General features: G+C 33.5%; 1 protein-coding gene across 1 annotated transcript in view; it reads right to left on the bottom strand.

Annotated features, from left to right (window-relative positions):
• LOC111049397 (RNA binding protein fox-1 homolog 2) overlaps window positions 1-16,202 on the bottom strand; it is a 566,558-nt gene that overhangs the window by 57,551 nt on the left and 492,805 nt on the right. Inside the window, exons 7-8 of the mRNA XM_039436017.1 lie at window positions 12,164-12,211; window positions 4,720-4,950 (exon numbers count right to left, since the gene is read on the bottom strand). Of these exons, the coding sequence (XP_039291951.1) occupies window positions 4,720-4,950; window positions 12,164-12,211 (279 nt within the window). The remainder of the gene's footprint in view (window positions 1-4,719; window positions 4,951-12,163; window positions 12,212-16,202) is intronic.

Here is a 16,202-nt window from a genome sequence, read left to right as displayed (position 1 = left end):
GAGATTCCAATGAAATATATATTACAATTCTTGATATTTTCTTGAAAGTAGTTTGAAGGTAGTTCAAATTCATGAATTTCAGGATAAAATGCTTGGGAATGATGACATTTGATGTTGCAATTGACAATATATTTTGTGCATTTGTGAATAAATTCTGATTTGCATAATAATATGCATAAGGGATTGAGTGAAACCACATTAATTTAAGGGATCATTTTCAAGAGGGTTCTAATCATATTGGAGGACATGTTTATCGATAGATATTTTGTTTATTTATTCAAGATACACAATTATTTATTGAAATAATTGGGGGAAGATTAACAGAACTGTTCCTCCCCCCTATCTGCTAACAATTTAAATTGGAAATTGGATTATCATCAACTATTTTTTAAATTATGGGAAACATAAATTAATCTTCTACAATCGTTATAGAAATTTGAGATAAGATTTTTTCTTTGAATTTGATAAGGAAATAAATATAGGGGAAATGAATAACAGTGATCACATCTATATAATACAGAAAACGACCAAAGTATAGAAGGTGATGATTGTGAATCAAGTCTCAAATATTCAGATGCAAAGATGTAAGTAAAAACTAGACAAGTCAAGCTTACAAATCGAAAAATAAGCGATATAGTTGGACAAAAAATTAAACAAAGCCGGCAGTGGTTAGAATAGCTAGTAGCAATATTAACACGGGTGGAAAATAATTATAGTGAAATGCACACAATACAGTACAAACTTTTCTTCAAAGAAAATGTGTAACGAAATTTTTCCAGAAATAAAAATATGGGTGAGAAAGTAGAGGGATATATTTAATAAATAAAATATTTGTATGGCTTTGTATAGAATAGGAGGGTCTATAAAAATATGGGTGAAAAAGTAGAGGGATATATTTAATGAATAAAATATTTGTATGGCTTTGTATAGAATAGGAGGGTCTTGGAATACCTCTCAGTTTAAAACAAGTTATAAGGTATTTAAAAAAAAATGTTTAACATTTCTATGACAGACAAGTATCATAGAGCTTACAACAGTTCTATGGTTGCACCTTAACTGATTATTAATATTGTCCTAAGTTGATAATTGCAGTTATACAATGTAAATTAATTGAAGGAGTCACAAAAAGGGTAACCTGTCTCCATAAATAAATTAATAATTAATGACTGAAAAATTGTTTACAAGGGACTAGGACTAGAGAATAATTAAAATTATTTTTTGTGACACTTTTAAAATGGTATTCATGAATGAAACCTGCCTACATTCATTACAATACAAGACGGATACAACAATCTACGTTTTGTAGTTGAAAACAGCATTTCATATTAAATTTCACTTGAAAATAAAACGATTTTCAATGAATCCTACTACTTTTCATGTTTAAATTGGGATTGGATGAGATATTATACATTTAAGCAAACTAACATGTTTTACCACTGATGGTTAAACTGCAATTTCTGATTAAATCTTTCATCTAACATTTTCTAGTTACAGGACCAAAGTTTGTGTTGCATCCTATTACAATTCTCATTCCTACTAATGAAATTTAACATATTATAGATACAAGGGTTAAACTTCTAAATTTGTTACATCAAAAATTAATTCAATTTCTTCTTATAAAATTGAAAAAATATGTATAAAAACAGGGACTGCCTTCACTAACAGCATCTTGAAAAATTCATTTTTAACTCGTTGTTCTAACTGACTGGGACAAGAAGACAAAAAATAAGACGGATCAAGTTTTTTGTGTCTTGCTTTGAGCCAGTCTGCCAAAAAGACAATTCAAGCGAATTTGGCAAAAGACGCCAGAAATGCGGCCTCAAATTAGTGCCAAAGTGTCACTGTGACAATAGGCTAAAAATAGACTACTCGGGACCACATTAATTGGCTTCACTACCACGCTAGAACTGCACAAGTTCCTCAAAAAAATGTTGCAGACTACCGTGACTAATTCTCAACCTACAATAGATTGTCATCAAAGGATTGCTACAGTCAATAATAGAAACAAAATACAGAAATTAAAAAAGGATATCCTAATAAAAGAAACCTACACCCGGTTGCACAAAATTCTGTTAACTACTAATCCCTATTAAATGCCAGAAGTACAGAAGCCTATTAAATCACAGAAGCCTCCTTCTAAGAAAAATTCTTCTCTGATTGGCTCTCGTGAAATTTAATCATGATTGAAATTTAACAGGTTTCTGTGCAACCGGTCCCTAGAGTTTTATAGGGGAAATTTTCATATTTCATAAATGATCATGGTAGTGTTGATGATACTAACGGTAACTTTAAAAAATATACTATTTATCATATTTTCATTGTATCTGTTATTTCCTGATGTTGAAACCTCATTGGTTTCATTCAGTCTGGTAGGCTTATAATATTTCTGTAATTCAGATGCTGGCTTTATGATTCAGAGGCCCGGGTTCAAATCCCGGCCCGGGCAAGATATTTATCTCGGGCCACTCCCGTGTTTCGGATGGACACGTTAGGCCATCGGTCCCGGCTGCCTAAAAAGCAGTCGTTAGGTCATGTCAGAGGCCTTGAAACTGATCAGTTGCGACCTGAAAACTCTGACACCAGACCTGAGCCAGCCAAGTCACTCGATATTATTATTATTACCTTCACAGCTACTCGAAATAGTATATTTCGCACCTAGAGCAGAAAATGAGATTTTTCCAGCTCGAAATCGGTTTTCAAGTCCGAGGCCGTAGGCCGAGGACTAGAAAAGATTGAGAGCTGGAAAAACATTTTTGCCCGTGGTGCGAACAATATTTTTCGCCACACTACAGGTATTGCTGACAAAATAAATAAAGAATACTCGTTAAGCTATCGTACCTATCTCTTGATTTTAGTGGTAGAAGATTTGCAGTCAGGATTTCAGATTCTTTTAAAATTTCACTTGGAATACCACAGTCATCTTCAAGCATTTTTGAAAATTCGGAATGCACTAATCAACAATAAATAATTGAATAAAACTGGTTGCGAAGCGAATTAGTTTGATTCGAAACTGGAACTGAAATCATGGCGACTTCAGCTGATGATGAAAGTGGACACTCGCCCGATCTAGCGGATGACTTATTAACTACTTCCATGAGCGGCTGGAAAGAGACAACTTTCTGGCCTAGACCGGAAAAGAAACCCTTTTCTGACGTCGTCTGCAAACAAGGTCTTTCAGATCTACGTAGGGACTGGAAAACAGCTGCTTTCTGTGCAGTGTGGCGAAAATGAATTTAATTTCCCCAATTTTATGACATTTATTCAGTTTTATCACAAACACGATATTTGGAAAGAGAAACAGGCAATTGCCCAAAACTTCTTCAATTCCTTGATTTTGGCACATGAATAGTCCAAAGTGAGGTTAAGTTTAAAATTTCTGTTTTCACCAAAGATTTTAATTCACCTCGTACGTTATAGTGAGGTCCACGTTATAATGGCAGTGGAGAAAGATAGGAAAACATCGTTGCCGATCCTCCGTCTTGTCAATACAAGTCCGTATTTCCCATCTTTCTCCATTGCCATTATAACATGGACCTCACTATATAGACGGTATAGCCTTCTATAGACGGTAGCTGATACAGGTTTATTGACGTAATATTAACTGTTCATTCTCGTTTAAAATAATCAATTATATTTTATTAAGCAAGAAATAATAATTTCATAATGAATTTACATAATTTAAGATGAAAAATTTTGTTAATCAATTATTAATTCTACATTGGTAAAAGACGATCTGGCAACAGAGCAAAGCGAGAGATAGCGCTATCCGCTTTGTTGAATGATAGACAAGGATAGCAATACCATTGCTAATCAAACACTGCCATTATAACGTGGACCTCACTAAAGTTGATGGGTAATAATTATGTAAATTAGTTGATTGGCTGGTTCACTGGTATTACAAATAATGACTCAACCTTCACAGCAATTGGATTGAAGAATAATCATCATTAGTGTAAGTATCTTTAAGTGGAAAAATCATTGTTTTAAACATTCGTATTTTATTTATAGCCAATCGGAGGTTGATAAAATGATCTACATTTCAGTCACCAACATTTTATTTATTTATTAGAACAATCACAAACACGATATTTGGAAAGAGAAACAGGCAATTGCCCAAAACTTCTTCAATTCCTTGATTTTGGCACATGAATAGTCCAAAGTGAGGTTAAGTTTAAAATTTCTGTTTTCACCAAAGATTTTAATTCACCTCGTACGTTATAGTGAGGTCCACGTTATAATGGCAGTGGAGAAAGATAGGAAAACATCTTTGCCCATCCTCCGTCTTGTCAATACAAGTCCGTATTTCCCATCTTTCTCCATTGCCATTATAACATGGACCTCACTATATAGACGGTATAGCCTTCTATAGACGGTAGCTGATACAGGTTTATTGACGTAATACTAACTGTTCATTCTCGTTTAAAATAATCAATTATATTTTATTTAGCAAGAAATTATATTTTTTAATAATTTCATAATGAATTTACATAATTTAAGATGAAAAATTTTGTTAATCAATTATTAATTCTACATTGGTAAAAGACGATCTGGCAACAGAGCAAAGCGAGAGATAGCGCTATCCGCTTTGTTGAATGATAGACAAGGATAGCAATACCATTGCTAATCAAACACTGCCATTATAACGTGGACCTCACTAAAGTTGATGGGTAATAATTATGTACATTAGTTGATTGGATGGTTAATTTGAAAAATACTCACGCCAAACATAGCCCTGAGATCGGGGTCCCTGAAGCGGAAAGGTATGTTGGAGACGTGAAGCCGCTTGGCCTGCCCGCCGTTCTTGGCCACCTCGGGGGTGGTGGAGACCTGGGGCGGGCCCTGCGGAATGCCCCCCTGGGCGGCCACAGCTGCCAGCAGCCCCGCTGCAGCCGCCGACTGCGGTCCGACGCCATTCTGTTGCGTTCCGTCACCTTGCTCCGGTTCCGTTTGCTGCAACAAAATCGCAAACAAAACATTTGGTCAAATATTGATTCTACAATAAATTTACATTGGTTGGAGAAGTAAACGTAACGTGGTCAACGTTATTCGAGAAAATACGAATTTGTAAAAAAAAGAAAACAATGACGACTGGACGGTGAAGAGAAAAAGATACAAAAGTGGAGGAAAAGAAGGAGATAAAATAAGGGTTGGAGCACATACAGCAACGTTTTTGCTTCAAATTTTTCAATGAGGAATAGAACAAAAGCGTTTTATATCTAATGAGCACACTACAACTCTGTCCCTTTTTGTAGGGCGACAGCAGTGAAGCATGAATAACCCGATCACCAAGCTTCTACCCCTAGTGAACAATAGCACATCTGGACAAAGTTTGGGACCCTAGAACAATGTTAGAAAATATTCTCAAACTAATTTTAGAACATGAAATTTGAATTTTGAAATGCTAACAATGGTAGGGAATCTTTTCCAACACAAATTTTTAAAACATAAAATTTGAATTTTGAAATGCTAACAATGGTAGGGAATCTTTTTCAACACAAATTTTTAGACCATGAAATTTGAATTTAGGAATGCTAACAATGGTAGGGACTCTTTTCCAACACAAATTTTTAAAACATGAAATTTGAATTTTGAAATGCTAACAATGGTAGGGAATCTTTTCAACACAAATTTCTAGAACAAGAAATTTGAATTTTTAAATTCTAACAATGGTAGGGAATCTTTTCCAACACAAATTTTTAGAGCATGAAATTTGAATTTTGAAATGCTAACAATGGTAGGGAATCTTTTCCAACACAAATTTTTAAAACATGAATTAGAATTTTGAAATGCTATCACATTTTGCTTAACATACTGTATCTCACAAAATTTAATTTTATCTACGACAAAATTTGAGATATTGTCTGCTGACATGCCAATCTGCTTTTGACTGAAAGGGACACAAAGGAGCTCATTTTGTTCAAAAGGAATGAATGGCTTTTCTTAACAGCTATTCTTTGGAAACCGATTTGAACTAAATTGCTCTAATGAGCCAGGGTGTCAATTTTTTGTAGATTTCTACCTGCTGTTCTGCAACTTAATTGATGTATGTGCTCGCACCTGAAGAAGGAAAAGTAGAAGAAGAATAAGAAGAAATACGAGCACAAGCCTAAAATCAGCTGATTATATCTGTATTTTTACAGAAACGGTAAGATACCGATATAAAAAGCTTGGCATCAGCTGATTAAAAGTGAATTGCTCATGTTCGCGGCGCGTATATCTGTACGCACCTATAGAATTCAAAAGTGTAAAAACATTACAACAGAGCACATTCAAACCAAATCAAGTCAATTTCTTACTGACACTTATGCGACCCAGGTCGAGAAGAGACAACCTAGAGACGACTAGAGTAACACTCTAGTCGAGAGCCTGGTGTGTTACCAAATGGTGACACTCAGAACAGACGATTCTAGTTTCCGCGACTGTCACCATTTGAAAACACATGCTCTCCACTAGAGTCGAGTCTCTTCTCGACCTGAGTCACATAAGTGAGAGTTGATCCTTTAAAGATTCAGTGCTTGGTGCAAAAAACAGAACACAAAAGACTCATAATAAAAAGAATTTCAAAATGCAATACAATACGACCAATACACAATCTCAATACAAACAACATTAGAAAACATTATTCAATACTACCGTTCTTATACATACAACATACAATAAAACACATCTTGATATGATACAAACGACACAAAACAGCATTCATTATACAATACTACTAGTATATCCAAAATACAATAAAACACAATCATATTGATACGATACAAACGACAGAACACAACATAATACAATACGATACACAGGAAACAATAAATAGTTATTTGTATATCTAGAGTGAAAAGTACGACTTTTTCTCCCTGTGGGAAAAAGTTTGAAGCCCGAGGCGAAGCCGAGGGAGAAAAAGTATTTTTCGCTCGTGATGTACACAACATTTTTCCTCCATCTACATTTTTTATAGAAACTGCAAATAAAATCATTCTAATAACTTACGTATTGGTGACAATGATTTCTAACAACATAACCTAAATCTAAAACCTAAAAACCGGTCGTCTGATTGGCACTGCCGATTGCGCTATCTATCGGCAAAAGTTGTAACAATTATATCAGCTGAGCAGCTACCAAAAATGGCTGACTCCAGAACACGCGGTTTAGATTTGAATTGCAGATCAAAAATATTTGTTGGCTGGTATTTTGAATAGAATAAAATATTTTTAAAATTGTATAAATTTTTATCGTCCACTAATATTAAGAATATAATAATTATCATACTACTCATATTTCATGAGTTAATCAAATTTCTGGTTGTGGTATTGAATTCAGTTGACTCAATGACAGACACCTCTATTATGCTTTCTCATCTGAGCTTAGACCTTTTAACCTATTACAATGTAAGTTTCAAAATAGAGATGCTCCCCATGTTATTTAAATGGAGTCACTTTTACTCCCTAGGGAGTTTTTCTGTTTTTTACTACCGAGAGCGGAAAAGTGACACTTTAGTATTAGGTTTCAGGGAGTAAAGTAAGTACTTTAGACAGTAGGTGGAGGAAAACACATATTGATACGACACAACACAAAATGATACGATACATACAGAAGAGGTCAAAACAGATCACACTAGAATCTTATTTATTTAGATGTATTTGAAAGTATGTATCTTATTGTATCAATTCTTGTTGCATTGTATCGTGTGTAGAGTATCGAGTTTTGTTGTATTTTATCATGCTGAGTTGAGACTTGAGTTATCATGCTGTCCTGTGAAAAGTGCAATCTATCCTGTGTATTATATTGTGGAAGCATCGTATCATCTGTTATGTTGCATTGTATCCGGCGTACCGTATCAAGTTCTGTAGTATTGTATCATGCTGTGTTGTGAAAATTGTTATGCTGAGTATCATATTGTGGATACATCGTATCATCTGTTACGTTGCATTGTATCCGGCGTACCGTATCAAGTTCTGTAGTATTGTATCCTGCAGTGTTGTAAAAATTGTTATGCTGTGTATCATATTGTGGAAGCATCGTATCATCTGTTATGTTGCATTGTATCCGGTGTACCGTATCAAGTTCTGTAGTATTGTATCCTGGAGTGTTGTGATAATGGTGATCTATACTGTGTATCATATTGTGGATGCATCGTATCATCTGTTATGTTGCATTTTGTTTGTACCGTATCAAGTTTCGTAGTTCTGTATCATCTGTTATGATGGATTGTATCCTGTGTACCGTATCAAGTTCTGTAGTATTGTATCATGCTTTGTTGTGAAAATTGTTATGCTGTGTATCATATTGTGGATGCATCGTATCATCTTTTATGTAGCATTTTGTTTGTATCGTATCAAGTTTTGTAGTTCTGTATCATCTGTTATGATGGATTGTATCATGTGTACTGTATCAAGTTCTATAGTATTGTATCATCTTCAACAACATTGTTTCTACAAGGATTAACAGATACCGATAGATACAAATCCAAGGAAAATCTACACTAAAATACGGGGTTCATGCAATGAAATTTCCAACTAAAAGTGTTACAATAAATCTACAAATTACAAATAAATCTAGCATTCAAATAGATTAAGAAATGTCTTGATACATTACAAATCACGTACATTCATTGATAAGTGTGAGAAAGCATTCATCACTGAATGAGTAAATAAATTTATGAATGAATCCGACCAGTTATCCACTTCCCTATTAGGAGAAAAAGAAACAACCGTCTACACTTAAATCTCTCATCATTCAATTTGACATCCCCCTCCCCTGAAAACTACCAATTGATTGTAGCTTCAAATCCCCCCCCCAATTCCTCTGAAGAACCTTCAAGCCAAAAGAGTATCTCAAACTTACTGGCATAGCCAAACTGGGATCACCCATCCCATTTATGATGATAGAAGAGACAAACTGATTCTCCACTATTCACTCTACTCTATTTCTTTCTCCTTTCTCCCTTAATAATAGTTTATCACTCCATCACTCTTTCCCTTACTATCACTCTCCCTCACTTCCCTCACAACCTCTCTCATTCACACTCCCTCAGGCTCACTAACTCACTCTATCTCTCTCCCACTCACTATCTCTCACCCACTCCTCTGTCACATTCGCTCTCTCTCCCTCCCTCATCACACTTAATCACTCACTCACCATCACTCACTCTCTCTCACTCTCTCCCCTACCAGCACTTCCGCGATCAAATCATCTAAATTGTTCACTTCCCCTCCTCTTGAATAGCGCACCTCCCTCCCCAAATTCCCTTGATGGTTGACTTTCAAATGACCTTTAGAGCCCTACTGTCCTGTGGCCTATAATGGCGTTCTTTGAATATCAAGCAAGGAAATGCCAATTCATTCAATCGACACTCGAAGACTTTAATCTCGTTCACATTACGACAAGTTTGCGTCACATGCTGCTAAGGAACTGTGAAAAATAATCATTGAGAGAACAGTAGGACCCTTCAATTGGGTCGAATTCCCTAAAATATGTTACAGTTTAACAAATCTGTATGTTTCAGGCTCAGTTGCACAAAATCCTGTTAAATTTTGATCATGATAGGTTCTCACAGCATTAAATCATGATTAAAAGTAAACAAACTTTTGTGCAACTGGGTGCGAGTATGCTAAGCATACTATTTACATGAAGCCATGGATTTAATATTTACAGATGGAAATTGATGAGAAATTGCATTTATTCAAATGCTAATTAATGAATAATTATTATTGAACGGGAATCCAAATTAAATGCAGTTAATCACCCCGGAGACTTCTGCTACTGCAAATATTGACAACAGGGTTAACAGCTAGATGGAAATTCGATGAGAACTACTATCCAAAAATGATTTGTCAGCCCAGGAATCGAACCCGGTACCTTCTAATTGTTGGTCAGGTATGCTTGAATATTTTTATCCTATACTATTAAACGAGCAATTTCTGTTTATATGTTTAGATGTTTATATGTTTGTATTTCACCGGATCTCGAAAACGGCTCTAACGATTCTCACGAAATTCAGAACATAGTAGGTTTATAACATAAAGATTCGATTGCAACAGGTCTCATCCCTGGAAAAACTCGCTGAAGGACATTAAAAGGATAATTCATCCTTGGAAGAACAGATTTCGTCGTCTGTCGATAACAGAAGATGCGTGTGCCTGTGAAAAGCTGTGATCAGCTGTGATCAGCTGTGTAGTCATTCAAACAGCTTACCGTATCTCGCGAGAAATATTAATAGACTATCAAAATAATCTGATTTGTTGACATGACATGGTTTATCACTCTAAATTCAAGTATATCATAATATTCAAAGTTAATAATTATTTTACAGTTTTAAGTGATTAGTGAGTGTTATTTTGTTATTTCATTTGGTTTGTAAACAATCTAAATTAGAACTTTTCTGTTTTTAAATATTTTGACTGAAAATTGGACCTGGATTCAAGTGTATGAAACATAACCTACTTTTTGGACCATTTATAAGGTATAAATAAAAATTCGGGGAAGAAACAGTTTTGGGCTGTGCATGTTTGTCCTTCCCCAATCATTTTGAAAAATTGTGCTCTGTTTATCAATAAATAAAAAACGAGCAAAGCTCGGTACCCCGATATTTTAGTCTATTCTGAAGCAAACTTGAGGCATGTTTATAAAACAACAAAGTTGAGTCACATGTTACAATAAATAATTGATATAAATTTATATTAAATCATACTGCAACACACAAAATCAATCTCATGTTTTTTCATTTTTGAGAACTCTTAACAAGGAGGAAGAACGATGCATCACTCCCAGAACACGTGATTAAAATCACAAAGAGAGAGCTTCGTAAATCATCTAAATTACAAAACAAAAAATGCAAAACAGTCGGACTAACTACAGTAGTCGAGACACAATGATGACCCCAGATCAATGACAGAAGGTCAATAACCTCTAACAATTATAACTGGGGAAAGAATAAGCCACAAAATTTTCACTAAACTCAATTTGCATAAACTATAATTGCTAATGAAGAAGAAGAAGGCAACGCCTTCATTACAACTAAAGTGCTAAAAAGGTTGAGTGCTAAAATCATGTTGAACTCAACATGAGTATTTTTTGAGAGCTACGTTCTTTTAAAAATCTGTGGGAATTATTTGTGGACATTTGTGATGTTTACTACTGCAGTTGCTAAATGGCACAATGTACGGGATTTAAGGCTACGAAAAGTAAAATATATACTGCTGTGATTGGAAAATTTATATAATAATCTCAATAGCTTCACTGTAAAGTACTTCACAATGTAAGGAGGACGTTCTTCATCACTTTAGATAAACTTCTCCATTAGGTCAAGTCAATAGACCTACTAAAGGATATGTGGTATTTCTTGTTATATTTCTCATTACAAGATACTTTAAAATTTATAAAGTATTTCTATTTTAGATCATTCAAATAACAGAGTCTTCTATCAATTTGAAGAGGGAATATGTATGTTCCTTAGGACTAGAAGAATCTTTGTTCAATTTGCAATGAAAATATTTCTACTCAAGCCATGCATTAATCTAGTGAAAATACTCTCACCATAAGCAAATTTCAAGTGAATGATATGTTATTTGTAGCCTATGCACTTTGAAAATCGTTTTTCTTTTCAAATACAGTACATTTCAACAAGCACATGAAACATAAATATATAGAGCAATGAAAAAAAAATACAAATTTCAAGCAGCATAACAAAATTGAACATGAAAATTGTGGAGATTCAACATCCATCATTCATCATGCATTAACAATTATGAGGTAGTGAATGCATTCATGATAAATTTAAAAAGTTTTAAATGTTATGAATTGTATATGATTTGTTAGAAACGTTTCTATAGTTGAAATCCAATAGATAGAATTAGCCGATTCTGTAAAATAAAATCTTCAATAAATCTTAAATTCTAAAATTCGATAATCTCAGATATATTGTTGATACATTTAGATTAAATTTGATAGATAGGCCTACTGTGTACTGTCAATAGTTTCAGATTCGATTCTATTCAATTCTAGATATTTGAATGATAATTGTGAAAATCATCTAACTATTGTATATCTCATCCAAATTCGGAGAAGTATTTTTTATCATTGGTTAATATAATTATTTTCGTTTTAAAACTATTTTTTCGTAAATTATAATCTATAAAATTAGTTTAGAATGGTGTATTTTGCTTACAATGCTGTGGTTGGCTAACTGTTCACTCTTCACTCCATCAATGCCCAGCTAAAAAACACAAAATTAAAAATTGTAAGAAATGGATTAAGAGGAAAAATTAGATAAGGAGGGAGATTGAAATAAAAATTAGAAAAAGGGTGGTTAATTGGAGCCCTATATCGTGTAGCCTGGTTCTTGTCGCAGAAAATAAAAATTGGGGAAAAATTGGATTTGAGCAATAAAATAACATAAGATTCATGTAAATTATAGTATTGCAGTTCTCGAAAAAAATATAGTCATTTTTCTGATTTATTGTTTCTATTTGACAAATTTGTCTTCTAACTAAAGGACATTTGAAATGGAATGAGAGAAGCTTTCAATAATCGATTTTCTTTTTATAATATTTGAATTAGAACGATATGAGAGCGTTATTTGATTAGCTTATTCGGAGAAAATTTGCATGTTAAGGGAACCTACTCAAATTTAGTCATTAATAGCCCAGTTATTTCAATTCATAAGTTTATTTATAGTTCAAATAAGGGTTAACATTAATTTATGAGTTCCAAGATTTATCCACCTATTTGAATTCTAGAACGTTCTATCAATAAGACATTCATTCCTAGTCACCTTGTCAGTAATAAAAATTCAAATTCGAATAGTTTCGAGATTGAAATTCATCCCATACATTATTCATAATTGTTCAAGACTTTTCAAGAATGACAACTAAACACAAAGATACATTTAGTATTTTAGGAAGACTATTGTTAAGCTTTCAATAACTTTGGTTATTACAAAAACTGAAACTTATTGGACTTTGGTATATCAATGTTGTTGCATAAAAAGCTATAAGCCTAAGCTTGTAAAATAATTTAATAGAATTCCAAAGTAAACTACAATATTAATTTTTTGTTAAAAATCTCGAGCCTAATAATTAATTCAAATTTTGTTCTCTAAAAGCAATTTAGATCAAAAACTGCACAAAGACTGTTTCGATGTGAAAAACGGTGAAGATACCTTACTACTGTTTTGAACTATTTCGTTTCAAATAAATTAATTTTGAATATATCGTAACATTCTTTCCAAAAATCGTGACATCTCATAGAAACATCCATGTCTAGAAATGTTTTGTACATTAATCTAACAACAAAATAATCTATTTTTTCGAGCAACGGGGGGACACAGACAAGCGCATAGACATTTTGAAAAAAATCAGAAACATAGAACAGCGACAATGACATAGAACATCATTACATAACATAAAAAACAAAAATTTATAAAAAAGTATGTAACATCTACCGTGCCACATTTATATTGAAAAAAAAACATTCAGGCTACACGTAACAGGCCTTAAAATCTAGACGAGCTTGCATCTGAAGATACATCCACACTTAGACACTTAGGACCAAGCCACATGAAGCGTTTTTTCAGGCGTGACGAGTAAACAAGGCAGAAATCTTCCCGATTAGCTGATAGGTTGAAGTTCGGGAATCAGCCAACCAATCGGAGAGCTTCCTGCCCTGACGAATCGTCTGAAAACGCCTCATGTGGCCTAGCCTTTAGAGCTCTCTTGTAGATCAATCTAGACAATACTCTAGAGAAACTTACACCCGTTGCACAAAAGTCTGTCAACTTTCAATCCTGATTAAATGCCACGAGAACCAATCAGAGAAACCTTCTTTCCAAAAAAAACCTTCTCTGATTGCTCCTCGTTAGAATTTAATCATGGTTAAAAGTTAACAGACTTTTGTGCAACCGGGCCTTGGAGTTTCATCTCTAGCGTCTGTATTGCTACTTTAGAGTAGATCCTAGATTGCCCTAGAGCGCTCTAAAAGCTTCGTTTACACCAAATTTATTAACTACGTGATAATAACTTTATCCTTATAGATACTATTAGATTGAACATAACTTATCATACACATGATGAACATATGTGTTTGTCAAGTTCCGTTCAATCTAATAGAATCTATAAGGATTGAGTTATAAGTTATTAACATTTTGTTAATAACTTTGGTGTAAACGCAGCTCAAGTGTTTCCATTTGGATGAAGCTTGACACAGAATGAGACATTTAATGGTTTTGCTGAGGGGATAGAAACGTGAAATTTGTACATAAAAATGGATGAATGAGTAGGAAAGAAACATGATGAAACAGAGCATAAATACAACAATGGTTCACAAGAAAGAGAGGGGAAATGACATAGGGTACATTGACAATGATAAGCAGATGATGATTTGTGGAGAACTATTAAAATTTGAAAAAACAGGTAACAATGAAACAACATTTACACAACATGAAAAATATGCACAACAGATCATTTCAACACCGAGATATACATTGTAACATCAACAAGACACCATTGAAAAAACATAAATTATATTAAAACATCAAAAGATTACAATTTAATCAAGGTGATGATGGATGATTATATCAAAATAATATTATCAATATCAACATTGAATATAAAAAATTGTGGTATGATGGATACAAGAAAATACAGAGACAATTTCATTTTATTCAAGTCAAGTTTTTTCAACACTTTTTGTAGAAATATTTTTAAAACAGTTTACGGATACCGTTCTTGAAGAATTTCAAGTCAACTTAATATAAAGTAATTTGCAATTACCGTGAATATTATTTATTTGGAACGTGAAATCAATTCAACAGCTCCCTGAGATTCGGATATTGACGAATTTATTTTATTCCTACCAACATACTGACCGTACTAAATACGCGAATGTGTACCGCAGTTTAGATGAATGAATGAGTGTTTGACTATCAAAACCATATCAGCCTGGTTTAAATAAACTTCAAACTGAGAGATTTTCAATTATGTTTCTTATCTTCAAATTTGAATAGAGAACTACAGTTGGCTGAAGGCCGCTCCCCCCTCTGAGCCAATAGTAGGCTTCGTCTGATACCAATCAGCCAATGGGATTGCGAGTAATTCAACTAGACAAAATGGACGCCCTGGCTGCTTTGATACAAATGGCGGACTTGTTTATCTTGAAAAATATGAAAAAAATATTATCTATGAAAAATACTCAACAGGCTCCTCCTAGAAAATCTTGTCTGAAATGCTATCTCTCATAAAAGATGTTCCTAAAAAATTGATTCTCAGTATTATAGTTGGATAGATAGATAGATAAATGCCTTTTATTTACACTTTACAATTTCAAGAGTATGATCATATAGGTCCTGTGTGATCATATAGGAAAGAATAGTACTCGATGATAATAATAGAAATATAAGTAATAATTCATTTCTGGTACCTATGAAATCGTTCATTTAAAACTGAAATAACAGTTCAACCTATATTTCATTTGAAATTACGAGTTAAATTCACGAGCATTCCTGGTAGAAGTTAATAAACTTTCTTCTAAGTATTGGATAAGGCGAAAAAATCACAATATTCAGAGGAACATGTTATGAATAATTATTAAGTACTATATCAACTTTGTATAAGCGACGATATACAATGCATCATCATTTCCAGTCAATTTATTTTGTCTACCTACGTCTACAATATTTCTACAATTCCAATAATTATTCATGCCTCAGTTCAAAATTATGAAATTTTATTTATAAAACCGGAGGTAGACAAAACATTCGAACTATTCTTTCAAAGAATTTAACAATACTCACTGAATATAGTCTCAACACAATAAATTTGTTGATGTATTATGTCACGTTACATTCAGAGAATTTAGAATGTATACTATACTCTCATTCCATAGTGAGGTTCAAATTATAATGGCAGTGGAGAAAGATGGGATAACAGCGTTGCCGATTCTCTGCCTTCTATAGAGGGTAGCTTATACCGGTATATTTGGTGTGATATTAACATTCTTGTTTTAAATAATCAATTATATTTTATTCGTCGAGGAAATATTTGTCTATGATCCAACAATACATTTTCATCCTAATTGAGATTGGATATTTTGTTAATTGATTAATTATACTCTCACATTGTTGAAAAACGATCTGACAACGTAGTGGAGCTAGAACAGGATGGTGCTACCTTCTATGTCGAATGACAGACAAGGATAGCAATACCAATGTT

This window comes from Nilaparvata lugens, chromosome 10 (genome assembly GCF_014356525.2).
Source record: "Nilaparvata lugens isolate BPH chromosome 10, ASM1435652v1, whole genome shotgun sequence".
NCBI lineage: Eukaryota > Metazoa > Arthropoda > Insecta > Hemiptera > Delphacidae > Nilaparvata > Nilaparvata lugens.
This window is presented reverse-complemented; position numbering and strand designations above follow the sequence as displayed.